Source organism: Agelaius phoeniceus, chromosome 17, assembly GCF_051311805.1.
Source record: "Agelaius phoeniceus isolate bAgePho1 chromosome 17, bAgePho1.hap1, whole genome shotgun sequence".
In the NCBI taxonomy this organism is placed as follows: domain Eukaryota; kingdom Metazoa; phylum Chordata; class Aves; order Passeriformes; family Icteridae; genus Agelaius; species Agelaius phoeniceus.
In genome coordinates this window covers 588,689-616,684 of record NC_135281.1, presented here as the reverse complement: position 1 = coordinate 616,684, position 27,996 = coordinate 588,689, and the positions used below count along the sequence as shown (strand labels likewise).

The following is a 27,996-nucleotide window of genomic DNA, read 5'->3' as shown; positions in this document are numbered from 1 at the left end:
GCGTCTCGCGAGAGGCCCCTGCGCGGTGCGCTGGGCGCCCCCGTGCCGTGCGCGGAGCCGCGAGCGGCCGGGCGCCATTTCGGGAGCAGCCGCGGAGCCATAGACGGGGCCAGACCGGCACCGGGATCGACTCAAGGCCACTCCGCCCCTCGCCGCCCGCTCCCTGGGGCTGTCTGAGCGCCGCTGTCCATTTAAGACTCAGACGCCTGGAGAAGGTGCTCAAACCCTCGGGCCCGTTCCCCACCGCCAGAGTAGTGACGCCGGAGCCGCTACTGCCGGATCTCGGGGCCCTAGCGAGGATCGCACTGCCCGCTGCGCAGGTAACTGCGGGTGGGCCCCGGGCCCCGCCGCCAGGCGAGCGGCGGCCTGGTCCACGGGGTGCTGCGGCCTGGGCGTCTGCGCCCCTCCCGCTGCTATGGCTGCCTCGGCCCTGCCCGCGGGGCCGCTTTGCACCTCACCAGGGCTAGTGCGCCCGGCGATCCCCGCCCCGCGGCCAGGCCCTGTGCGGTTTGGTTGTTCCGTGGCCACGTCGCGGGAAGGCCCGGCTGCCCCCGGCGTGGTGCTGCCCCGCCCCGGCTCCCTCCGCTCCAGCTCCCCCTCTCTTCTCGTGATGGCACTGTGCGGAGGGACCGGGCGTGAGCAGCTGTGGGGCCGTTCGCGCAGGGAGACGGGGCGGAGGTGGGGGAGCACCGGACGCCGCGGGCGGACGGGGAGTGAAGGCCTTTGGAACAAGCGAGGTGGGAAGGCGGCCACGGCGGGGTAGGCAGCGCTGGGCATCACTGTTTCTGGGAAAACCGAATTCGATCCGCTCGATCCTGTCAGGAGTATGTGGGAATTGAGGGAATTGGGAATTGCAGCTGGGGACCTGCCCGTAGACGTATGGGTCCTGCTGAGAGGCTAGCTTCCCTTCTGAGGCGTCGTAGTCCTCCCTAAAATTTCCTGATGTTCTTCCCGGACACTACATGAAAAACGGTCGAATTGTCATTCGTTGGATTTCTAAAACAAATAATTTTGAGAACGGGACCCTTTTAAATTCCTTTTATGTGGTATAGTTTAGCAGAAAGATAGTGATTTCTTTCCAAATAGTGACTAGGTCCGTTACAATAAATTTCATGTCCCTTTATGCTTTCTGTAGATCCACAGTTTCAGGTGTAGTTCTTTTTTTTTTTTTTAATTTTGATGTTTTGGCATGTGTTTTTTTTTTTTGGTGTTTTTCGTGTGCTTGTTTGGGTGGTTTTGGTTCTTTTTTCCCCTTTACAAACAAGTTAGCCATAGTTAGCTTTTTTGAGAAAGCTGAAAGGCTTTTAGGAAAATTATTTGGAGCGTTGTTGTTTAATGAAAGATAGTTGAGAATCTGTCAGGGTTTTCTAGTAATTTGAAATTATTAAGGGCTTTCGTTTGCGTTTTTTAAAAAAATACTTCCAACTTTTTATGAAGCATGATTATATGCATTACATGTATGCATCGAAGGGCTGATAGCAGGACTGGTACGCGTAGAGAGAAGGAATTCTGATAACATGGTATTGTCCCAGTGGAAGTGTTTTGTAAAGAGTACAAAGGGTACAGATTACTGGGGTGAGGCTAAAGGTCCATGCAGTTCAGGAGATTCAATGATGGTGGCCAGCAGTAAATGCCAAAAAAAGAATGAACAGCGCAGTCACACATTGACAGTTCTCTCTGTGTGCACTTAGTTGTCAGTTAGTTGTAGTTCAGGGTCACGAGGTGTGCCTTTGTTTAATAAAAATCTTTTTCTTTAAACTTTCTTGGTTTGGTTTTTTTTTTTTTTTCTAACATTGCACGTGCTTCTTTTTCTTTGTTGGGATCCACAGTGCCCTTCAACAGTGAATTCAATGGTTAAATGCTTTGTGTATAAAGACCATTGTTTTGAATCCACTGGATGATAGTTCATTCACTTATTATTTGGGGGGAATGCAGTAATAGTCGTTCCCTCTGCACTTTTCCATGCTATTCAGGATTTGGTGGTCCCTATTATGGCCACCCCTCTTCAGGATGAAGAATTCCTCTCCAAGTATAGCTCGATATGTTGGCTAAAGTACACGTCTGGAAATGTAATTTTGGGTGGGAGTTGTCACCAGAGGGAATTGTATTGTAGAAATCTGGGTTTGTCTTTTTCATGCCTTTAATCATACTGATGTACTGTTTATACTACATACTGGTAGAACAGCTGTGAATTAAATCATGTGCATGTATGTAGATGGCTTGAAAAGCTGACTATAAATTCAGTAGTAAAAAGTAAAATTGTGCTATTACACTTAAAGGAAGGACAGTCATATCTGTAAGTGATAGCACTGTGGCCCAACAGGTAATAATTTGAAAATGAGGTTAGTCTGCCTCAATTAAGTACTGAATGTGAACTTCCAGTGTTGTGATCCTGCTTGAGGATGGTGTTTTATTCTAGAATGTATCCCTGGGCCAGGGTCAGATGTGCTGCAGCTCTGGCAAAGCATTCTCGATTACGACATTATAAGTGACCAGTGTAAAGGATCTTGATGTGTTGGAGCATTTTTGTTATTCTTGGGACAGCACAGTTCTACTGCCTGTAGACAAGGTGCAAGAACTAATCTGAATAATTAAAAATCCATTTTATGGTGCACACACAAATCTTCAGTGTTGGGCTGTCAGACTCGGATCTAGAGGACTGGCCATTCTGGAGCTTAAGAAAGAAAAAAAAGAGAGAAACTTCCACTAAGAGATTTGAGGAATTTGAATATCTAAGTTTAATGCCAAGAGTCTTGAGAGGTGCTTAATAGCATACCTGCATAGAGAGAGGAAATCAAGTGTCAAAGTGATTCAGAGTATAGTGAACATAAAATTGTATTAAGGGGTTGAAATTAGAAATAAGAGGAGCAGCTAAACCCAAAATGTCGATGGTGTCAAGTGTTACCTGGTGTGATGGATGTTTTTGTTTTGAGATGTGAAATTCCAGACTGGATGGACTTTTTGTATGTTTAGTAGCTCTTAGTGCTGGAATCATAACTGTTTTCCTGTGACCCCTGTAATGGAGGAAGCTGCATTTCTTAAAGCACCATGGTGTCCCCATGCTGAGATTGGTAAATGATGGTGGAAGAGGCTAGGAGCTGTGAAGAGGTTTGCCTGATTGTTCATTGTCCTTTGCTGAAGCTCTAGCACTTCTCAAGATGGCCACCAGAGCTGTGTTTGTGTCATAAATATGCTGTGCTCTTTGTTTTGAAAGAAATTAATGGAGTGCCTCTGGATTTCCTCTGGCTAATAGTGTTCAGTCAAATTTTGTTGTTTGCAGCTGTAATTATTTTGCATGCATTGTTACTATCTCATTGGGCAAAACTTCATTCCAGTTTTTGTTGGAAATACCTACTGAATTTGTAAATGTTTAGTGAATTCGAGCCAATGCAGTGATGACCTCTGAAACAAAAGCTTTTGGAATATAAAGCACAAGGGTGTTTTCCAACTCAGGTGAAATTTGCTTCTTCTTTCAGGTGTCCTGAAAAATGGCTGATGATATTGATATTGAAGCAATGCTTGAAGCTCCTTACAAGAAGGTGAGAAAAAATATGCCAGTGAGGTCCTGTTTACCTTAATTTAGCATTATTCATGAAACTACTGCTGAACTGTAAACTAACATCCCTGGAGCCCTCATGATTTATCTTATTGGACATACATTACATGTAACTTTCAAGTTAATATATACTGTTAATGTAATTATATTGTGCAGTAGTTTCACTTCAGCGTGATGAATAAATGCCCATCTATCTCTCTTTGTAGACTTGCCTAACGATATCTCACCTCTACTCCCATGAATTCACCTTTGATTCCAGTGTGAACTGTCAATCATAAGGTAGTAATTGAGTGACGTATCGCTGTACCGTGGTCCCCTAGGTTAAAAAAAAAAAAAAAAAAACCAAAAAAACAGCCACCAAACACAATCAAAACAAAACAAAAGAAATCCACCCAAAAACCAACTAAACAAAACCAAAACCAAAACCAAACAAACCCCAGAAACCAAAATCCTAAAACCTTTCCTCTAAAATTGTGAAGCCTAGTTTGGTATAGCAACAAGGTGAATGCAGTGGTTTGGGAAAACAGCGGGGCTCCAAGAATAACCTTTTCGCCAGTCCCATGGCAAGTAAATATTTGAACAATCTGCTCAGTGCGAGAAGAGTGGGACTCGCTTTTAATGCAGAAGGCTGCTGGCGGTTAATCTTTCCAACAGGGCAGATGAAAATCAATTGCTGAGTGAATGAATTTATAGATATTCTTGGATCCCTGAATAGAATGTTCTTAGCAAGTAAAAGACAGTATCACAGTCTGTGGTATCATTCTAAAAGAAGCTCTTGTGTTCTTCTGTCCTAGTTGTTTAATTAGGAAATGTCAATTTTTCTGTAAAATTTTTTATCAGTTAGCTTAGTGATGTCCTTCACTTAAACCAGCAGCAAATGAATACTGTCTTTTTTTGTTTTCCACCAGATGGTGGTGAAGTGTTAACAGACTGCATGCTTTAGCTACTGATTTTGGAAGAAATGTATATAAGTTTAAATCGCCTAGGAATTGTACTTTTGATGTAACCAATGTGATTAAACTGTAAAGCCAGTATATAAGTTATATAGCAGCTGTTTTCAGTCTGTTCTGCAGTGTTTATTACGACCATGTCATGAATTTTTGGATGAGCATTTGTAAGTTTTAAGTGGTATATTTAGTTAATGTAATATTTAGCAGTTAGGTTTACATCTTGAAGAGAAATTTGTGAACTGTTGTGTTAAAATTCTTGTGTCCTGGCTTAACATGGATATTTTCCATGTAAACAGGTATGGAAATAGGGGATGTTTAGGCTGCACTGGTGGATTATTGATGGCTTTCTTGGGAGTCGACGTTACTAAAGCAGTGTGAATCCCTGTTTGCTTCAGGGCGAGATGTGTGACAGAGGTGACATCAAGCTCTTACAACCCTTCAACGAAAATGAGTGAAGATCTCGGGAATGGCATCGGTCACAGGAAATCGATAGTGGCTGGCTGCTAGTGTAGCCACGGGGCTTAGGCAGAGATATAGCCTTGGTACTAATCAGAGGGGCTCGCAAACACCTCAGACTTCCTCTTAAATTTTATAGAAATAACATTTAGTCACTTGAGTGCTGAATTCTACAGGATAACTTGCTCTCTAAACCATGTATGGAAGTATCTACAATTTAATACACACTTTTAAATGATGTAAGTCTTGTATTTTGTAATTGTATGACTTAAATTTAAGCAGCAAAGTGGTTAAACATGCCTACCTAAATTTTCTAAAGCTTTCCACATTAAACTGTAAACAAGTAATTTAGTATTAAAATTTTTGTTTTTTATTTTCTTATTCCTATTCCCATTACCCTTTGACCACTTGAAATATTTCCACTTCGTCCTCACGATGTTCTTCTATCAACCCTGCTTAGGATGAGAACAAATTGAGCAGTGCCAATGGCCATGAAGAACGCAGCAAGAAGTAAGTATTTTCTTAGTTCTCTGCATTTGGGTAGAGGCTGCTGGTTTTTGTGGACTTGTGAATCCATGTTAGTGGTGTTTAAGGAAATAATTTGGAAAAGCTTGGAATTTGCAGTTGCAGCAATTTGGAAATTTTATTTTGTTTACAAATGTAGTTAATACCCTTTGCAACTGATGTAATCAAAATTGCAGAAACATTCACCTAGCATCAGATAAAAATACAGACTTAGTAGTTCAGCATATTTAAATTACTTTTGTTAATTTACCTATGCAGTGGATTTTGCCTTTTAAAAATTATTTGTTGTAGAATTGTGGTTTGGAGCAGTGGAAAGCTGTTAAAGACACCAGTGATTTCTTGAAAAGGTTTAGGGTGTTAAATCGTCTTGCTCTATTCTCTGTGTCCCTGCCCTTTCAAGATGTCTAAATTTTTAGTACAAGTTTTTTAAAAAACAAGAGTACAAGCCCACCTTGCTCAGCAAGCGTAATTCCAGGGTGTGAACACCTGGATGTGATACCCAAAAGGTGTGTAGTCTGTAAAATAAATTCCTTACCTTATAAGCATCATTGGTGAAGAGGTTATTGATGTAAAGAGAATAATTTCAAAGTTGATAGTTGACAAAACAGTAAAAAGTTAGCTGTGTATTACAGAAATGCACTGAAGTCAGCATGTATGCTGCTGTTACCTTTTGAAATCATACAGATTACATGCTTTTACCTGTGTTCTAAATAATGTGAGTGGGAGTAGCAAGTAGGAAGCAAAACTCTTAAGCAGCATGTAAAAGACAATTGGCAGGGAGTATTAAGAGGAAACAACCCCAGAGTTGCCTCTTTCTTTCCGTTTTTGTTGCATTTTGTTTTACTTTGCTATATGATTTGTTATTAAAATCATGAAGTATGTTTGAACACAAGATGAAGTACTGCAACTGCTGTGTACTAGGTCTTACATAGGAAATGGGTTTTTAGTCCTTTTACTCCTCTGAAAGCATTCTCTAGCAATTAAAAAATTTAAAAGAAAAATGTGCTGTTGCAGACTTCATGTGGCTCGTGAAAGGAGATTGCTGACATGCTTAGCCACTCATTTAGAATATAAAGTACAAATACCATCAGGTACAAACTTTTCCCATCAGTGTCTGTAACATCAGAGGGAATGCGGGGTAAATAACACTGAACTGTGTGTGTATCTGAAGTTGCACTTTTCTTTGTCAGGAGAAAAAAGAGCAAGAGTCGAAGTCGAAGCCATGACAGAAAGAGGAGCAGAAGTAAGGAACGCAAACGGAGCCGAGATCGGGAACGGAAAAAGAGCAGAAGCCGGGAAAGGAAACGGAGCAGAAGCAAAGAACGCAGACGCAGCCGGTCTAGGAGCAGAGATCGCAGATTCAGAGGCCGCTATAGAAGTCCCTAGTAGGTTATTTGTACAGAGTTGCATGTGTGCTGCTTCATTGTTACAATGTGGAAGGTTGAAGTTTCACTCTCTGCTTTCTAAATTGGTCAGTAATTATAATTGAAAAGAAAGTGAGAGGTGAAGTTTGAAGAATGTCAGTAAATACAGAGTGAAAATGAGGATAGTAATAGTCCTCTTCTAGTTTTCATTCTTAGCCAAGACAGAGATGGGAAACCAAATGAAAGAATGTGTACAGCTGAGTGGAAAACTAAGTTTATCACAAAATCAGTATAACGACCAAATTCTCTCCATGTCCTAACTATTTAAAGTATATGAACTTGATGACTTAACTGCCAAAAAATTAATAGTAGTCTGTTAATTTGGTTCCAGGCTCGTACCCTTTTTTTTTTTTATATTACTGAAGATTTTTACTGTCTTGCTGTTCTTGAACATTAACTGCATAAATGGATATTCACACAAACATATTCCATGTTTATGCATCCAAACTGGGAACATCTTGTCTTAGTAATGCCCGTGTGTTGCAAATTTGCCCTGCTTTTTTCTCAGACTTGTTTAGAGGCTGACAATTCCTCTCAGATATTTAGCTTGATAGAACTTCAGCAGTAGATGGTTCCAGGCATTTGTAAATCAATTCTCAAAAGATGTTTTTTCATCAGTATTGTTTCTGATGGTTTGTACTGTGGCTCTCCCCTGTGCTTCCCATTGCCTCTTTCTGCAGAAACTCAGTGAGAACTGGGCTGTATGCTTGACTGTCATTGATTACCTGAGGCTGCTGTTTGTCTCTGTTGTTGTCCAGGTCTCATCTCAATTGTTGTCAAATGTTGGAATGAAAGATCATTTTAAAAGAAGGCATTTGAAAAGGATGTATTTTTTTAATCATGACATATAATGCCATCCATGATAGAGAAATCTCTTCAAGATGTTTGAGCAGACAGTGTTTACCTTCTGATAAATTGTAGGCTTGTGCAGTTTTATGAACATGAATGTTTTTCTTCGGGCTTTTTGTACTCTTGGACTACAAACAAAAACTTCCCGAGGTCTCACTCTGTGCTAAGTCATCTGGATGTTGGCATTTTCGTCATGAAAACCTGCTGCAGTTCCTGGGTCCTCTAAGGTGCAATGGCATCCTGTGCATCATCAGTCCTGTGTATGTGGGGATCATAATGTATCAGCCCTGCTTTTCCTTTGTCTTGAGTATCAGAGCCTCTGTACACTGCTCTGGACTTCAGCTGTAAAGATTTCAGCAGTGCAGAGTAGTTTTCCTACAACTCTATTGCACGTGTAAGATGACAGTGGATGGTTGGGTTATGCCAGTGCCACTGTTGTGGCTCAAGGTACAGAGGACCTTGATCAAAAACTTCAGCCTTCTGTATATGGAGCCTGCTGGCATCCTTCCCTCCAGTGCAGTGTTGTGTGGAGAGGATGTCCTTTGTTTCATCTTGTAGAGCTTGGGAGGTCTTGGGAATTGCTGCATTCTTCCAGCTGTGTTGTAGGGTTTTATTCTTTGTTTTTCTTGTTGTCACTGGGTGAGAAGGTTTTTTACCTGGAGAAATTTGGGAGTTCCAGTGTTCTGGTCTTCCAAAATAATTTCTGCAAGTAGATTGATGTTTCTACAATAACCCGTGCCTGTTTTAATGCTCTGAGATATGCCAGAAAGGTAAGTAGTTGCAAAGGGTCTTTTTTTGCTATCCTGACACTCTCTTGTAGCTGTTCTGGGCAATTGCTCTGGTGTTGAGATACAGGGAACAAGAAGCAGGGATAATGTAGTATGCTCTGAGGGTACATAGTTGTACTATTCATTTGATAGCTTGTTCACTGCTTCAGTTGCCAAATCATTGCTTTCCCTTAACCAAGTAGAATTCTAGTGTGTTTAGATGGTTTTGTGGAAAACTGGTGGAGGGCAAGCACATGTGTCCCAGAAGGTTTGGTGTTGACTGATGGCAGTCAGCAAGCAGTTGCTGTCATTCAGTTGTAGAGGATGAACAGTCCTGTTAAAATGATAAACATGCTAATGTGATTCCAGAGTTCTAGTTTTGGCTCTAAATGTGTGAAAGAGAAGGGATTGTGAAGAGTTCCTGTTCAGGGCTCTTAAAATGCAGGGACTCACCTTTAAATCTGTGTAACAGATGCTGAATTTCAGAGAGATGAAAACTTTGGTGATTAAGCCTCCTGCATCACCAGCCACCTTTGGATCTACCAATACTGAGCTTTGATATGAAGAAGTTGTCTCTGTATCAGTGGCATAAGTTCAGTGTTTCAAAAGTGACCGCCAGAGTACTCTTTCTGGCTGGAGTATTTGTTTCTGGAATCTCTCCTTGTGGGGCTGTTCTGGTAGTTTTGGGTTGGAGTTATTGCTGACAGGGTTGTGGCTAACTGCAGTATCCAGACCAAATTGCTTAATGGCTTCTAATTTATCTTATTTTTTACTCTTCCTTGTGATCTTCCTCATGAGCTTTATAAAGGCTCATTTTCAAGCTGATTTTGTAAACCAAGATGGTTTTACTGCTGGGAACAGTTAGGAGGCATCTCAGAAGTAGTGAGGAAAAAAGTTTAGTATAGACAATTGTGAAGGAAAAGGAGAGGAGAGTGCTACAGGGAACCTGGAAACTTTGAGTTTCTCACTTTAGGCTTGAAATGTGGTTAAATGCTTTAATTTTAAATTAGGTTAAAATTAGGTGACTGTCTTGCATTGCTAAGTGTTCACAGGGTTCTTTTTCTCATGTTATTTTCACGTATGTTGTCCCTTAAGTGTTACATAGCTGTATCTTAAGGTCTCTTAGGAGAAAGAACTTGACTGAGTATTCTTGCTTAGACATCTGCTGCTGCTAACATAAAGTAGCAGTCACTTAGACCAAACTGTTTCTATTTTGAAATTACACATTTAGACAAAGCTATTAGGAAAACAGGTTTATTACGGTGATGACTGAAAGTTCCTTGTGATTCTCCTGGACTTTGTTAGCCAGAGTTTGCCTTGTCCGACATTTTTTTGTTGGAATCTTGAATATGAATGAGTAGGTAAAAGCTGATAATTTGCTGGCTGTCTTCTGACCTGGCCATTATTGGGCCCTGTGGCATCTCTTAGGTTTTGTGGAAGTGTGTGCTTTGGCTGCACACAGGACTTTGGCTTACAAAGAAGGTGACTCCTAGACATAAAGATTAATGGCTTGTGACATGGTGTTTCCGTACAGGTTAGCAGGAACTGGGCAACAATTGTAGAGACAGTAGAAGCAATGCAGAAACTTTACTTGAGATCTACAGCTTTACAAGCAAGTCTCCTTAGAAAAACACAGGGAGAATACTGTTGAAAAGGCTATACTGTTGATTTTGAGAAGGTAATTTGGGCTCTCACCTTGCCCTAGGCAAAAAAGGTGCTTGGTCTGTTCCAGTGGTCTGGGGTACTAGTACTACAGTACTAGTCAAGAAAGAAAGTGGAGATTTTTGGAGTTGTGGTGGATTGTGGGTTTTTGCTGCCCCTTTTTCCTCCTCCCTCCATCCCCACCCCCACTTTGTGCATGCATTTGAGAACTGTTACTTTTCAATTGTTTGTGTTTTGGTTTTGTTATTCATTAGATTTAGATGAATACTTAAACTATTTCTTTCACCTTTTCCTTGAAAACTCATGGTCTTAACTATTTATTGTTGTTAAGTTGGGTCTGCATGTTAGTGTTCTGGAGTCACTGTAATTGGTTTGTCTGTCTGCATTTGAATTAAAATAGAGAGCACCATGTTTTACATTTGATGTGAAAATGCAGGCTAGTCCCATGTCTGATAAGAAGGTAGCCTCTGAAATTAGTACCAGTATTTCCAGATGCAGCTTTTGGCGGTTGTTCCATAGGTACTGAAGAACCTGAATGGACACTCCTGGCAATAATTTGTCTGGACTTGAGCAAGAAAGGGAGTAATTTCTCCTAGGAAAAAAAAAAGTCTGGTTTTGATCAATTGTGATCTCACCTCAACATGTGTCTGTGTTTTATGTCTTATTTTCTCTCAGTAAGTAGTTCTCTTCATAAGTAGTTTCTAAATGGTCTTTTTTCTTTATTTTTTTTCCAGTGTTGTACAGGGCCATATTTCCCTTGCTTTAACCTGGCCAGCACGGTTTTGGATCTTGGCCCACTACTTCCACCTGTGTCATGACATGCTTAAAAAAATGGGCATCCTCCTCCTTGTGGTGGATGCTGAGTTTAACTATAAGCATTACTGCTCCACTGAGGAGCAAGAAGACGTTTTTCAGACAAATTGCGTGGCCAAATGGATTTAGTGAAAGACTACTTAATGTCTTCAGCCCGCCGTGTCTTTCAGGGTGTTTTACATCAATTTGTAGCAACAGCAGAAAGAATCAATTGTGTACAGATGGAAAGCCAAAGCCCAGTGCACAGTGTTCAGTCTGTGCAGAGTGCCTCTGCGCTTGGTGGAGATACAGGAAGAATGTTAACAGGTGTTGTTCTTTGCCTTTTGAACAACTCTCTACCAGGAGATGAAATTCAGGGAGAGCACAATAGGATGAATCTTACTGCTCATGTCACAGTCTCTTCCTGGGTGCCCCATTAACTAGCAAGAGGACTGTCCTTAATATGGAAGCAAAGGGCAGATTACAGTTTGTTCTAAGAGACTCTGTGATGCTTGGGGAATTAAATTAGATTCAGTCAAGAGATTGGATTCCTTTTGTGGTTACATGTCTGTATACAGCTGACTGCTGGGTTCACTGCTTCTGTGGTTTGATGGCCATTAGGAATTTTAAGGAAGCTTCATTTATATATTTGCAGCACTTCAGTGGTTAGAGCCAAGGCACCATTAGTGAACGTGTCCCTTGCAGGTGTCTGCATGGAGCCACTTTGGTTTGCTCTTGCACCTTAAATTTCTTGGCACTTTTTGATTTTAAAATGTTACACTCGAGCAAGTAATCCTGCCAGTATCACTTGGCATACAGCTCTGAAGCTGAGTTCCAGGCCATGAATGTTATGCTTTGCAGTCATCTGATGTAGAACTTGCATGTGGACAAAAAGACAGGTGAAAACGGTTATAACAGTAACTGTAGCTCAGAATAGTTTGCATATACAAATGTGCCATGACTGACTGTCTCATGAAGAGTCCTGCATATTCTGGGATTTTGTGGTGTAGGTGAAAGTGGGAGGGGATCATATTCTGTGCCTTATGGTCTGAAGTGCTGCATGTATTGGTAACCAACTGATTATCTGATGCATGCTGTGAGTGCTGCTAATGGAAATGCTGACAAGTTCAGAGGCAAGGGTGGGTGAGCACTTGGAGTGTAATGTGAGTACAGACAGGAAATTTTGAATACAAATACTCAGGTGTTTTGTCTTTTCTTCTGCCATAGTTCTGGTCCAAAATTCAACAGTGCCATCAGAGGGAAGATTGGTCTGCCTCACAGCATCAAATTAAGGTTTTTGACTTTTCTCTGTTTTTCATTGCATCATTAATAGGTTTTGTTTAGAACCAGGATTGGTATATTGGAAAGCTTTCTTCTAATCTTGTTGATCTTTCTTTTTAGCAGACGTCGCTCTAGAAGCAAAAGTCCTTTCAGAAAAGACAAAAGCCCTGTTAGGTATGACTTTTTACCTATGTTTGGGTTTGTTTGTTTTTGTCTAGTTGGACTTGGAAAAGTGATGGTGAAATAATGTATGACTACTTGCTCTCCAGCTTACACTCATAAGTAATGCTGGAATTCATTCAGAAAACTAGTGAAAAAAGAGCATTGGTAGTATGTTGCTTTCTCCCCATGTCATAAAAAGGTTGTAAATAATGTCAGTTTGCAAAACAAGTCTCAATTAGTTTGTTTTTTTGTGTTTCTGTATTTTCAATCTTCTCCCCATTAATTATGATTTAAAATAGCTTTTCTGCTGAATCATACTTAATAATCTAGAGTATGAAATGGGAAAGTACAAATGCTTCTTTTTGCTGTCCAGTATTTATTAGTGTTATTTGTTGAGAGGCTATATGCCTCTGCAGTCCAGGAGCTGCTTATCCATTCTTAGCCTTCTCATTTAAGGGAATAGGATTTAGATAGCTGCTAATGAGATTATTCTCTTACGTTAATGCAGTCAAATTTCACCAATCTCATTTTGTTTTTCAATGACTGGCAAACTCTTACTAAGATAATGATGTTTACATTTTTATTGTGTTTTCTAAGTGTTTAATATCTATGTGGTTAATTTGAAAAAAATACATACTACATGGATGGGCGCTCAATCCAGGATACACCATGCTACTTCTTATGTACTTTGTAGTTGAGTACAAGTCAGATTTGTTTAGATTTGAAGCTTCAATATGTTAACAGTAGTGCATCTAATTTCAGCTAATAAATAAAATTATTGTAGTTCTTAATGTGTCAAGGATCAAAGTAATTCTACTATTCATTCCAGTAATTCAATACTGTTCATACTTCTTTATGGGCTAACAAGCTGAAACTATGGAATGAGGACTACAGGTTCTATTTACATGGATGTCAGTCTTGTTTTATGCGGTGGCTGTAGTGACTCCAAAGTGACTGGGTAAATTCAAGATGTGAGTTGGTAAAGCCTAGCCCACACTACTTCTCTGAGAATTTGGATAGCTGGTCTGTGCTAGTTTGCCCTGTTTGCTTTTGTATTCTTGTCCTTCCATCTTTTTGATGAAAAGGACATATAAGCTCCTTAGTGGTATCTGGTACCAGTTCTGGACAGTAGCAAAATGGTACCTCAGTTTATGCTTTTGCAGATAAAGTAGAATTTTCCAGTTATATTTGCTGCTCACAGGTGAAATAGGATATTCAGTTATGTTACAACTTATCATGTTAATTTTTGGTATTCCCTTCAATTCTTTACTCTGCCTTTTTTTTAACACAGCAGGCTTTTTTTTTTCCTAACAGACTGTGAAGTACTGATTGTTTAGTGTATTGTGTGTGGTCCAAAGATGAATTATCTTAATTTAGTTGATTTTTTAGCTGAACTTTACTCTTTCCAGAGAACCTATTGATAATCTTACCCCTGAAGAGAGGGATGCTCGAACAGTGTTCTGCATGCAGTTGGCTGCAAGAATTCGACCAAGAGACCTGGAAGAATTTTTCTCTACAGTAGGGAAGGTAATTGATAGGGAAGTTAAAATAATTTTGAATTTTGCCACAAGCTGTCCTAGTACAACTTAGTACAGGTTCAGTATTTTTTCCGAATTGTGAGCATGTGGCTTTCTGGAGCTTCCTGTGCCTGTGGAAAGAGGGATTAATGATGAACAAATTATTAAAAGCTTTGAACACGAAAATGTAGTTTCTCAGTAGTTGCTTGTTCATGTGATGTGAGGCAAAACATGTTGATGCAATTCTGACTCAACTTCATTTTTCATATTTTCTTATTTTTTAAAAAAAATTTTAATAATATTTTTAAAATTACTTTATAAATTTGAGAGAGGAGATCTGTCAGTTATAGTGTCATTTGAAAATTCACGTAACTTCTTAGTTGGAAAAACTTCATTTGTTCTATCAGCTGTAAGGTTCTGGCGTAAAGCATTAGAGTGCTGCAATTGCCTTCTGTCACGTACAAAAAAAAAAACAGCTTTAGTGCTAGCTTGCCTCTGGGATACATTTGTTACAAAAGGTGTATGCTGCTGTAGAATTAAAGCTGTTGGCTTGGCAAATAATTCTCAGTATTAATATGTGTCTGAGAAATAGGCTGCATTAGGTTTTTTCATCTTTCTCTAAAAGTATTTCCATCTCTGTTGTTGCCTTTCAGGTTCGTGATGTGCGAATGATTTCAGATAGAAATTCCAGACGTTCCAAGGGGATCGCTTATGTTGAATTTGTTGATGTTAGTTCAGTGCCCCTGGCAATAGGACTGACTGGACAGAGAGTCCTGGGTGTACCTATCATAGTACAGGCATCACAGGTAAGGAATTGTAAACCTCATTTTTGTTCATGCAGAGTTATGCTTCTTGTATTTTGATGAGAAACTTAATGTTTGAGAATTTGGCTACTACTGACTGTTTGGAAAACCGTAACAAGGATGATTATTTAAGCTAGTGATAATGGATTTTTGTTGCCAGTAGATAACAGGCAAATTAAAGTGATTGAAAGTTGTGTAAAGGTATTAGGAAAATGCAGATCTTAAGCAAATAACAGTAAAGAAATTGTTAATAATGTTACAGAAATGAAGGCTATATTGTGTATGCCTTCTAGATAATTTCCTGGGTAGAAGTCAGAATTTTGCATGAAGTTGTTCAATTTGAAGGCTTTTGGAGTCTCTTGTCTCTGTACTTGGTCATGGTCTTGGGTTTTGTAGCTCTTAAGTTCAAGTCTGATAGACTGCAGATCATGCAACAGCTTCTGTATGTTTGGTGAATCTTCTAGTTTAGGTCTGATAGGTATTTACTTCTTATGTTAGGGGTTTTTTATTGATTTCTTATCGAAGGTGATATTTTATTTTCTCCTTAGGCAGAGAAAAACAGAGCAGCAGCAATGGCAAATAATCTGCAGAAGGGCAGTGCTGGTCCTATGAGGCTCTATGTGGGATCATTACACTTCAATATAACTGAAGATATGCTTCGAGGAATCTTCGAGCCATTTGGCAGGGTAAGCTTTAATTTGGCATGTTGTGTTAGAGTAGTTTATTTGAGAAACCTAGCTTAGTTGTAGAGCCCTAGCAGCTTCTGGAAATAATTCATCTTCATACTCACAAAGCACTTGTCAGGCATACTGCTTTTCTTAGTTTGTAAAACAGAGTTTCTCAGCATGTGAAGTGCCATGATGAGTGCATTTCAGTTACGATCTGATCATGTCTGCGTGCTTATGCTGCTAGAATTCTGCATCAAGCCTCTACCCATAGATGAGCTCAAAACCCTTATGTTTACCTGCTTCTCTTACTATCCAAGTACCTATTTAGCTATACTACTTTTGTATACTAATTTTGGAATGAGGAAGGAATGAGAAACTAATTTAAAAAAAGTAATAGTTTCACATTCATGTACGTGTATTTGACAGGGCTGTTTTCATGTTGTGTTCTGGTATCTTGGAGTTTGTTCCAAAATGTCTGTTAATAAATAGCTTTATTCTTATCTTCAGATTGAAAGTATTCAGCTCATGATGGACAGTGAAACTGGACGCTCAAAAGGATATGGATTCATTACGGTATGACTAGAATTGCCAGGTTTCTAAGATGATTTCTGAGTGTAACCTTCCCATGTAGGAGTATGTATCTCTATATGTGAACCTTCTGTGTATATCTATGTGGTTATATAGTAGCAATCTAAACATAATAAACTAAGCACAATCTAAATTTGTTACATATGCATGGGAGGTACTAAATTGCTACTCGATAACTATATATCTCATTTCAGAAGTGTCATATTGCAGGATGCAGCACTGGCTTTTTTTCTTTGTTTCTGATGGTTGTCTGGGTATTGAGAATGAGCAGTGAATATGAGATGGGAATAGTTTCCTCTGTAGTCAGTGCCTGCAAAAGCAAATGCTATCTTCTGCAGGCAAAGACACTAGTAAAGACTGGTGTTTTTATAGGTGAAAATAATTTAACTTGAGCTTTATAGGGGAAATAATAGGGGCTGAAACTTTCAGTTAAAAACATCTTTCCTCTTTACCCTCAGGTACACAGTTTTGTGAACTTGAGTTTCTTAACTGACCTGGCAATTTGTCATGAGGAAAAAAGTCTCGTCTGGGACCTCTGGCACATGGACACAAATGAAACCAAACTTACTATATAGTTCATACTTGACGTTTTTAACACTGATAAAATGCTTGTGTGTTTATTTTGATGTTTTGCAGCATAAAGCAGAATATCTGTTAGGAATAAACTGTAAATACCATGGCAGTTGTAAGGTTGCAGAGGAATTGAGTGTCACTCTTGAAAGACAGCCACAGTCATGACTTCTGTTGATTGCAGTATCTAGATGCTATAACTTCAACAATATATTTGAATATATAGTACCTAACCATGAGAAAGTAAATACCAAAATATGTGTGTGTTTGGTTTAAATGAAAAATTCTGAGCACATGTACATTAGCTTGTTGCTATTATCTTAAAGAGTTTCTCCTGTTTGCGTAATTGTGGATATTGCATATAGTAGAAGCGTTGCTGAATCCTGTAGGCAAGCATTACTGAATTTGTGTTTTTCCAAACCACAGTTCTCAGACTCTGAGTGTGCCAAAAAGGCCCTGGAACAACTCAATGGATTTGAGCTGGCTGGGAGACCAATGAAAGTTGGACATGTAACTGAGCGTACTGATGCTTCCAGTGCTAGCTCATTTTTGGACAGCGATGAGTTGGAACGAACTGGAATTGATTTGGGAACAACTGGTCGGCTTCAGTTGATGGCAAGACTTGCAGAAGGTGTGTGCAATGTTGGATAACAAGTGTGTGAAGAAGTTTGCAGAATTTGAATTAAAACACTCCACAGAACTGTTTGGATAAATGAATGAAATGTTTAAATGCATGGTATTTTTTATCTTTTGACAAGAGGAATATTTATGATGTTTCTGTTACTGCATCTCTAAATGAATGAAAGGGCTTGCTCCAAGGTCTCTCTGTGTTCTGTTCCAGGTACTGGTTTGCAGATTCCTCCAGCTGCACAGCAGGCTCTGCAGATGAGTGGATCTTTGGCCTTTGGAGCTGTGACAGGTAAGAAATGATGACCTATATATATATTTTTTAATTACTTTATAAATTTGAGACAGGAGGTACTTAACTATGTTTTTTTGTCTTTTAAAATGAAAATGCATTTTGGTCTTTTAAAATGAGGTATTGCAGCATGTTTTACAAACTGTAAAACACTGCTAAATCATAAGCAAGTAACTAATGACGGTATATCACAATTTGGATGGGTGTGATTCACTTCGCATATTTTTCCAAATTTGCTGGTTTTCACCCCAAACCTTCCTCTCTTCACTATTCTCTGTGCTAGTGGGGATTTGTATGTTCTACTGCAGTATACATGTTGACTGTTGAAAATGGCAGGCTCAGAATTGGAAGGGGATTGACCCCTGTAGAAAAATCAGAGCTGTACAAAGGGCAGGAAGGTTATTAGGACTTTATGGGGGACACAGCATAAAGATGGCAGCAGCGTTTTTACAGTGTATTATGTCCTCTTGAGGAAAGACATTTTATGTCAGGGAATGCGTCTTTTGCTTGGGTTTGGCTATAGTTGTATGTGTGTTCTGCAGGTGGATGTGCTGGAATGAGGCTGAGGGATGTGATTGCTGCTGCTTAGTTCATAGCTGGTCTGAAAAACAAACTATTCATGGGGTCTTCAGAACTAGAGCAGGGAGTAACCTCCCTGAATGTTTGGTTTTTTTTGCTACTTTTGATTAATACTATGAACAAGGGATATGAAACTGTCATAACAGTAGAAAGGACCTGAATGTCACAAATAACCAGATGCTGGAATGTGTGGGACGTGTCAGGAAAGTAGCAAAGAAAAGGTAGCGTTCTTGTTTGCCTTCCAGCAGAGCTTGTGATGGAAATGATTCAGGCTTAATAAGATAGGTCTGAATCATGTTACTGAAGGTCAGGTGCAGTCTGAAGAAGAGCATACATATGAAGATGTAGACAGTTGCTAAAAGAATATAATAGAGTTGTTTTAGAGATGTGCCCTTGGAAGGAAAAGGAACTGGCCAGTGACAGAAAAATGTCGGTTGCCTGTTTGAGAAGGATGAAAAACATACAGTAGTGAGGAAAAAGTGTGTCTAGTCCAGAAAGAGAAGGAAAGCTAACCACCGCTGAAGTTAGATCATAATTTACACAGGGTATAAAGTGGTGTGGCAGTATCATGTAGAAACATGTCAGCAATTAGAAATGAGAATAGTGTTTTAAAAAAACACCAGTCCTTTTCCTCCCCCGCATTTGAAACAAACAAGGTCAAAAGAAATCCAAGCTCACTAAATCAAGAACATGGCCAAAAATGTCTGACACAGCTGAATGGTTCAGGTAGTATGCAATCAGAACGAGAAAACAATATTATTCTCTGCGGAGAAATAAATGAGGCTGAATACAGGTGTTAGAAGAAGATGCATGTTAGCAACTGTGGAAATAAAGGTGGTAGGGGTAGCATTGTTCTTTCCACTTGCATTGTACAAAAGGAATAACGCAGACATGTGCAACTTAAGTAACTTGGGAAAAAGATAAAGCTTTTTGCTGCCGTAGAGTCATGAGCTATCCCCAAAGTGAGATTTGGTTATGGATTAAAGATCTCTTTACTCTTGTTAGAGAAAATTACTACCAGGAATTATGTCATTGTGGGAGACTTTAACTTCCCCGATACAGATTGGAGAAGAATTGCTAGTAATAATGGTGGGTCCCAGATATTCCTGGATGTGATATCCGACAAATTTCTTCATCAAACACTCACTGACTCATGAAGAGGGGATGCTATTTTAAACTCAATTTGGTAAGTAATGAAGATGTTATGGATGAGAATAGAAATGACCATTGACTTGAGGGATCATGAGTTGCTCACATTTAAATGGAAGGATACACAAACAGGTCTAACTGATGGTTGAAGAAACAAGGCAATTAAGTCATCTGGTCTGAGCAACTTGGGTGTTTGAACAGGCAGGATGTTTTACATTGCTATTGCTGTGTTGGATCTGTATTCTACAGAAAGAAGAAAAAGTTTTGTTAGTGTGGGCTCCACACTGAACCTGGGTGATCAGCTACCTCAAAAGAAATAAGGAATGACCACGCAGCCTATGAACAATAGGAAAAATGACTGATAATAAAACAAGATTTTTAGTTTGGGAAACAGATAAAAAGATAATTGTCTGCCAACAGTCAGATTGAGTTAGACATTGTTAAAGTCATGAAAGCAATAGATGAAGGTTTACCAACTCTTGAAGAAAAAAGGAAGTGGGACTCAGGTGAATGAAAAACTACTCCGAAGATGTTTCTATGTATTTAGTTGCCTCAACTTGTAGTGGGGATACTGGTCATAAAGTTTAGAATTTGAGGAAGGTAAGCTAGGAATATGTAGTTCAAAAATAAAAAAGGAAAATTATTCCCAAGAAAGAAAGCTAAAAGTAAGAGGCTAATGTAAACAGTTCAGAGGAGTAAAAGTCCCATGAAATGAGGGATGGAATACATGTATGAAACATGAGGTCTCATCTCTCATCTCTGGTATTGTTGATAAACATTTTAAGTCCATGATACGGTATATAGCTGAAACATGTGACTAAATTATACTTAAAGTCCACTTGAAGGAAGAAGAATGTGGTCTGGCCAGATTCTGGTCCTGTTACTGAGTAGACTTTGCTCCTTCAGAGGTCATACTAAAGAAGGGTAAACTGGAGAATATTATGAAAGTATAGCATACTGTCAGAAACTGTGTTTAACGACCAACAGTCATTGATTAAATTGCCTTTCCTTGGCAGAGGAGGAGCAGCTTCTTGCTGATCTTTAGACTCCTGTCATTTGGAAGTTATTAAACTGGAGAAGTGAGTAATACAGGAAGTACAAGGTGTGTCAGGAAGCTGGCTCAGAGAAGGATTTTTTTACGGATGAAAGCTGGGAAAGTTGGAGGCTGTTGTTAAAGCCAAACTTCAGGTGTTGGGCTTGTCTTGAGTAATATTTACATGAATGAAAATGGTCAGCAGTAGAAATGAGGTGAATAACTGCATAGGTGCTGTCAACAAGAAATTCTTGGGGTGTTGTATATTGTTCACCTCTTCAGGGTTAAATAAAATTCCACTCGCATAGTCTGGGAGCTTAGCAATGGAAGAATGGCCAGGGAGGAGAAAAATACCTAAATGCTTCAGTTTATAAGTGCCAGAACATGACCTGGCACTATGATACATCGTTAAAATATTAGTAGCTGTGTTCCTAGAGGCAAGTAGGCCTGAGCATCTGAGGTGTAATATATACAGAAACACTTCTGATAATCCATGTTCAAGAGGGAGTCAATAAAACTAAAGTAGGGAAGGTAAAGAATTAGTTCTAAGGGACACCTGAGAATTTGGCCATCCAGCAGGAAAAAGAATTTGAAGCTGAACAGTTGTCACTGTCTACTCCCTGTTCTCTTTCTCAACATAGAAAATTAAAAATAATCAGCCTATAGAACATTCTTCTAATGTTTTGTGAGACAAAGCATTCCTTACTTGTGGAAGGAGCTATCTGTTTATGGAAAAAATTGATATGGTGTGCTGCAAAAGAGGAAGAGATAGCTATTATCATCCTGGACCTCTATTTGGTCTCTGTTCTAAGAAATTACTCAAGATGCTAGGCAATGTTTGGCAGACTTTGGCCTATTTAAAGCCATCTGGATTTCAAAATAAACTTTTTATTTTGAGACACAAAATACTTTGATAGATTTGTTTGTATTTGTGCTTTCTGTGTACACTAAACATGTTCTCCCATTGTGCTAAACTTGCTGCTCTTACAGGTGTTACATAAGAATATACTGAAAAAGTTACTTTGATCTGAATTGGTCAGATGTATTAATTTTAGTTTCTGCATGCTATTTAAAACTATGTGTAGGGAAACATGAATTGACTGTATAGAGTGACAATTAATTTCTTAATTCTGAGTGATTTTGGAAGTGAGAGGACAGGACTGTTCTTCAGTCATGAGCAACAAAAGAATCCAGTTCGTTGATAAAAGATCTGGTGAGCAGCAGGTTATGTTTCAAACGTGGTTAATAATTAACCTGTGAAACTGTTGCACAAGATAGTGGTGGCTGACTTTGCTGTGTTTAGAACAGATCTTACTTGGCCGTGGACAGAATTTGCATTGATGATATGTGCAGGTTTACCATATTAGGTGCAGGGATTCTGGAGCATTTGGCTGTAGAGCCCTGGTCTGACCCACATAGATGAGTTCTGCCGGACATGATGGATTGGAATTGCAGCAGGAAAAGTGTCTGTCCTCCTCTAAATTGAGAGTTCGGATATTTGCTGTTTTCTTTAAAAGGCCTTTGTTTTCACAAGAGTCTGAATATTAATTAACTAGGTAATTAGTTACAGATTTGGCCAAGACCATGCCGTTTCTTCAGAGAATACAGGCTAAGACAGCCTTTGCTGTTGTGATATTTCGCATTCTATGGAGGTGAGGACTCTGTGGGTTCAGATCTGGATGGAAAACATGCCAAATATCACCAGCTCTTTTTACAACTCAACCTTCAGAGCTTACTCCTTCCAGCCCTTGCTTTTCAGTATGGTTCCTGGTACGTGTTCCTTGCAAAACGCTTGGAAAGGCACATGAGGAAAATCTAGAGAAAAACATTTATTTCTGTTGGCTCTTCAGTGTTGTGGAGGAGGTTTTTTTAGAAAGAGGAAAAGTATGTTGATACCTGGTCCCGTCAGGTATTTCCAGGTAAGCTTGGAAGCTTACTTGGTGCTCATCGCTTTGCTACTCCCTAAATGAGTGAATTAAGGCGATTGTTTGCTCACACCTAGTGTCTCTTAAATGGAACCATGATTGAAGGGGCTTATACTGACAGTTCTTGAATTCTGAAGTTTTCTGTTAGTTCTAAGATGTCATGTTACTTGGAAATGGCAAGAAAGTCTGCATTTGTTTGTTCCCATCACTTTGGACTGGGACAAGTGTATGTTGTTAAACAAGTAAATCATGTTTTCTAGGCAAATCACATGTTCTGAATGCTGGAAAATGTTTTGAATTTGAAAAATATTAAAGTTACTAGTATCATTATGTCATCTATATGAAAGCAAAGCAGACAAAATATTGCCTTATTCTACTTGAAATGAAATTTGATAACTGCTTTAAGAATGTCAGGTTTGGATAGCTGTGTGCTTAACTGCTTTCTGGTAGTAAAGATGTCGGTGTTGACACACACCTCTAATGCATGTCAGAATTGCTGTAATTATTTTCCCATGGAGTAAAACATTTCTTTTAAAGACCTCAATCACAGCAAAAGCAAGTTGGGAGTGATACATTAAATTAAAGGTACATGGTCATGTCTGTCCTTTTAAGGTATTGTTGCTCTTTAAAATGCTTTGTTGTCACAGAATCTGTCAAGTACAGAACATTCTAGTACAGAAGCTGAAATTAGTGAAACTACTCACAACTACAGAGGAACAGTGATACTGAAATAAGCTCTTAACCACAGTAAAACAAGCTGAACAACCTGGCTGGCAGGTGATGATACAGTGATGCTAGCAAGCATTCTAATTAACTTCTCTGTATTTTTCTTTAGATTTACAAACGAGACTGTCCCAGCAGAATGAAGGTAAACTAGCATTTATTATGACTTGTAATTAGTAGATTTTATTTCAGGTGTCTGTAGGGGACATTCTTCTGGTATTGGGTTTGCCCATATCTGAGAAATTGTGTTCTCTTAGTTGTCTGTGGGAAAGTGGGGAATCATCCTGTGATTTTTTTTGACTGAAAATTCTTGGTAGCATTTTCTCCGGTGTTGGTAGCATTCCCCAGCCATGTACTAGTCCAAGAAAATGTGTGGACTGGTATTTGTGGTTGGGTAGAAGTGTTCTCCCTGCGTTAGAGGAGGGGATATTTGAGAATCAGAAGTTTGGGTTTACTGTCTCTGAGTTTGTCATTATCTGACTGCACAACCCTTAATCTCTGTAGTATATGGGGAAGGCAGCTGTTATTGCAGCTCCATTGACAGAAGCCTGAAGCCTATGGAAGGGCAGCCTGTGGGACAGTGTTTAATGCAATGTACTGGCATGATAAGCAGCAATAAATGACAAGTAATAATTTCACTCTTATAGGGAAAGATCAATTTCAGGTGTCAAATGTTTCCTTCAATCTGTGTTTTCAAGGGATGAAAGTGCAGGTACACTTCTGAAGCATAATTCGCCATGCTTAAAACAGGTTTTAAGAATTCCCCAAGGTTGTCTGTCTTCTGCTGTCCAGTCAGCTGGGGTGGTGCTGTCCTGAGCTGCTGCTGGGCTTCTGTGAGGAGCAAAACATTAAAGGTGCTGACATACAACTCAGGCAGGCATTTTAAATGCAAATGAAGATGCATGCCTTTTAATGTTCAAATGGAAAATCTGCCAAAATCTGTGTACACGATTATATTTTCACTTTTCAGGTTCAACTGTGATTCATAGTGTGCTGGCTTTTGTATTGATCATTTTAAATATATCTATCATCAGTAGTGTCTGGTTTTGAGTTTTGCTTTCCTGCCTTCAATTTCTGTTTAGTCAGAGCTGCTTCTATTATGCTGAATAAATTAGAGCCATGCATAGTGGGTTCTTCGATATGCTAATTTTTTTTTCCATTACAACAGTTCTGGCTGCAGCTGCTTCTGTACAACCACTTGCAACACAGTGCTTCCAGCTTTCCAACATGTTTAATCCTCAAACGTAAGTAATTTATCGTTGTCTGTTTGTCAATGACTTGATGAATGTTGCAGGCATGTGTTTAATGGGTTTTGGGAGTGGATTTTCTGTGAATGATATCTATCCTGTTTTTCCTTCCCCTGTACAGTGAAGAAGAAGCTGGCTGGGACACAGAAATTAAAGATGATGTGATTGAGGAATGTAACAAACATGGAGGAGTTATCCACATTTATGTTGACAAAAACTCAGCTCAGGTATGCCTGCTTCCAGGGGTGACACACTGAGCTGATGTTAGGAGTTCTGTTGCTTTCTTTTGTCCATGGGGAGCGTTACAAATATGGGGCTTTTCCTAAACTGTACCTAAATTTCTTAGTTTGTGCAGAATGTAGATGGTTCTCTTCTATTGTGAATCATTGTGTGTAACTTGGATGAGAGCTTTCTGGTGCTGCTCTTGAAGGTTTACCCAGCTGAAGTTGCTGTAGAAGAGCAGTGACTAGTTCAGGCATTTGGCATTTCCCTTAAGCTGTGCCCTTCCCCCAAGTCAGGGACTTCAGTTGCTTCTTTCTAGAGCACAGGCTTCAGTAAAAAAGAGCTCTTGCTCCAGCAGAATTACAGCATAAGGTAAATGTGTGCCTCATCCCATGCTTAGAAACAGTTGTGGTCACTCATGACATTAAAGTCTTGCAATGGGCAGTCTGAGGGCCTGGAGTTAGAACAGGGAAGAGAAAGACCGCTGCTGCTGACTGAATTCCAGATTAATACCTGCATCTTAAACTGGTGAATATATTTTTCTTCTGACTTCACCTTGTTTACATAAACCCCAGACTGGTTACCTCTTCTCTGTATTTCAGCTCTTAGACTGTATAAACTCTGGAAGGTCTGTAAATAGATTAACTCTCTTGAACCCTTTTTTAAAAGAATTCACAGCCCAAACAGAAGTTCAGTTTTCAGATGGTTTCACAGTTGGGTTAATTTCTATCTCTGACCCTAAAAGTGTCATCTTGTGTTCCATGCTAAGGTATAAGGCTGAAACCCATGTTCCTGCTGGTGTGCTTTGGTGGGATTGTTCTGCCCTGATGATCCACTTAGCACTCAACCATTGCTGTCTAGTGCAGCTCCCCCAATATCACCTAAAACCCTTTCTTGTGGGTTACACAGAGGTTAGATAGGAGCTGCAGTCTAGCACATAAAACAATGTGCTGCCTTACCTAGCATCTTGTAATCTTCAAGATCACACCTGTGGTCTTGGACTACTGGACTGATGAGAGGCAGAAACCTTCCCCATAATGTGTTTGTTATTTAGAGAAAATGAAGTGTTCTTTGACAGAAAAAAAAAATCCAAAATAACCAACAACCCATAACACTTCCCACCTCCAAAAAACCCGCTCAACAACTAAACACAAAAAAAAAAAAAAAAAATCACTGCACAACCCCCCAAAAAACCACCACCCCCAAAACTACACCAGCCCACAGGAACCACATAGGTTCTAAGCCCATGGAGCTGCAAAATTGTTTCACATTAGCAGGTGGATTTAAAAAAAGAAACTGCAACATACTAAGTAATGAGTTAATGTTTTATAAAAAATGAAATCTGTTTTGTCATAGTAGCACAGCAATGACACAGCTATAAAATACCCTCTGATAGAGTTTCCATTGTACGATTCTGTTTTCCAGGCTTAGATTCTAGGCACCTTCAGGGCTCTGTCCCAGACTTCTGTGCTGAGGGCTGTCAGGGGTTGGCTTATGAGCATGTGATTTGTTGTGGATTAAACAGTTGCAGTGCTAGCTGAGTGTATGGCTTATGTACCACATCTGTCTGTTCTGCTGGGTGTTAAGGAAAACCACAGCTTTGTGTTCCTGCACCTCATCTTGGCATTTAAGCAGCTTAGGTGCCTTTGCAGGGGGAGGCTGAGAGCAGAGCTCTGTATGTTAATTGATTCCTTAGTGCCTTAAACACCAGCGTCTAAGCTCAGGTTTGCCCCATGAGAAAGGAATGAGTTAGATTGCAGTGGGAAGAGTTAATACCGGCTGACTAAAGCTGCTAAGGAAAGGCTGGAATCTATTTTTTAATGTACTATTTTCCTGAAAAATCTGTTTCAGCTAGAGTCGATCTTCCTTGGGTATTACTGATGGTCTGTTTTTAAGCCGGCAGCCAGAAAAATGCCACACATTACTGTGGGCATCTCTATGTCTTGGAGTTGTTGGGTGTGACTGTTGTGGTTCTCTGGATTAGGGAGGCACAGTGCTTGATCTGTAGATGGCAAACTCCGAGTGTCTCTGGTGAAGTTCAAAATTGAAGGTTGCAGTAACTGCCACAGTGGAGTAGTGCCTGCCAGTACCACCGTCCCCTTCTCTGGTGCTCATTCTGTGTTATGGATTAATCCCAGTGGGTGCCTGGTGGAGCGGGTGTGGCTTTGTCCCAGCCAGGTCCAGGGGTGGCTGAGGAACAGCATTGGGGAAGTGTCTCTGACTTCTCATGCGCTGCGCTATTCTGTCTTGCAGGGCAATGTGTATGTGAAATGTCCCTCCATTGCTGCTGCCATCGCGGCTGTCAATGCTTTGCATGGGAGGTGGTTTGCAGGTGAGTGTTCCAAGTACATGCCTACATTTAGTCATCCATTACAGAAATGACAAACACTGATGTTTACTTTTTTTCCTCTTGTGATTAGGTAAAATGATTACAGCAGCGTATGTACCTCTTCCAACATACCACAGCCTTTTCCCAGACTCTATGACTGCAACCCAACTACTGGTTCCTGTTCGACGATGAAGATTAATTTAGTCAGTTTTGTACATAGGTATTTTTTGGAGGAAGATTGAGTTATCTTTTATTTAGATAAAACTAAAGGAAAGGATTTAATGTCATTTTGTGTACACTTCCTGCTATCTTTAAAAATAAAATGAAGTAAGCAGAAATGCAGTGTGTTCATTCTCCCTAACTAGCATTTCCACTGTATACAAAGCTGTTGACTTCTTGTTCTGCCTTGTAATTCTTGTACATTGACAAAGGTGATCTGTAGGAACTGAGAAGTAGCTCATAGATAACAAGTACTCTGTAAAAGGCAGATGGGACATAATGACATTTTTAATGTTTCATGAGCCTTTCTTTTAATGCAGCAAAGACATTTTACATTTCACTAAATGTGGGTGATCTGCTCAAAGGTAGTATCAGAGAGAGACTGGATGAAGGGACATATTTAGTGTTTTTGTATAAATGGAAAATCCAAAAAGCTACTGAATGCTGACTGCAGACAGCTACTCAGCTTGCTTTGTGCCGAATAATTGGTAAGAATAGGAGGATTGAAGGGTTTTATTTCTTGATGGTAACTTTTGATTATTGTATCTGTAAAAGTTTCTTTGTAAATACTGTGAGGTGTGTCTAAGTTTCCAAACAAAACATCTCTGCATTTCCAGATGAGTTTCCACACGTGCAGTGGGGCAGAGCTGGAGGAATTCAGCCAAGTCTGAAAATGGGTAGGAAATACAGAAAAGTGTTTTGTTCTGGTTGCATATAATCTTTGCTCTTTTTAAGCTCTGTGAGCTCTGAAATATATTTTTGGGTTACTTCAGTGTGTTTGACAAGACAGCTTGATATTTCTATCAAAGACTTTCATATTGCAACAATCTTTGTAAGAACCACTCAAATAAAATTCTCTTAAAAAGGCCTTCATGAAGTTTTATTTCTCTGCTCTCCCAGTGTGATTTAGGCAGTGTGTGCTTAGGCCTGGAGGTGAGTGGTAGATGCTGTGCAGTACCCAGTGTCTGGGATATGACTACACAGTATGCAGGTACGCCGTGGGCTGTCGTGCTCAGAAGTACGTGCAGAAGCTGTTCCCAGCCCTCTGTGCAGTGTGGCCATGGTTGCTGAGGATCTGGGC

At 39.8% G+C, this 27,996-nt stretch overlaps 1 protein-coding gene across 9 annotated transcripts; it reads left to right on the top strand.

Moving 5' to 3' along the window:
* Positions 1 to 12: 12 nt before the first annotated feature.
* On the top strand, positions 13 to 27,783 carry RBM39 (RNA binding motif protein 39). Of its 9 annotated transcripts, none has more exons than XM_054644372.2 (17): positions 15 to 320; positions 3,477 to 3,539; positions 5,423 to 5,472; positions 6,678 to 6,872; positions 12,209 to 12,274; positions 12,383 to 12,436; positions 13,834 to 13,951; positions 14,595 to 14,747; positions 15,293 to 15,430; positions 15,920 to 15,985; positions 16,997 to 17,201; positions 17,412 to 17,489; positions 23,011 to 23,043; positions 24,067 to 24,142; positions 24,267 to 24,372; positions 26,621 to 26,699; positions 26,788 to 27,783. In XM_054644372.2, the coding sequence occupies exons 2-17, from the start codon at positions 3,489 to 3,491 to the stop codon at positions 26,886 to 26,888; spliced, it is 1,569 nt and encodes a 522-aa protein (XP_054500347.1). In that variant the 5' UTR covers positions 15 to 320; positions 3,477 to 3,488; the 3' UTR covers positions 26,889 to 27,783. The 9 variants fall into 9 exon arrangements, 7 of the variants coding, with proteins under 7 accessions (XP_054500347.1, XP_054500352.1, XP_077043333.1 ...); XM_054644374.2 differs by having other exon boundaries at positions 16 to 320; positions 12,386 to 12,436; XM_054644377.2 differs by lacking the exon at positions 12,209 to 12,274.
* Positions 27,784 to 27,996: the final 213 nt, after the last annotated feature.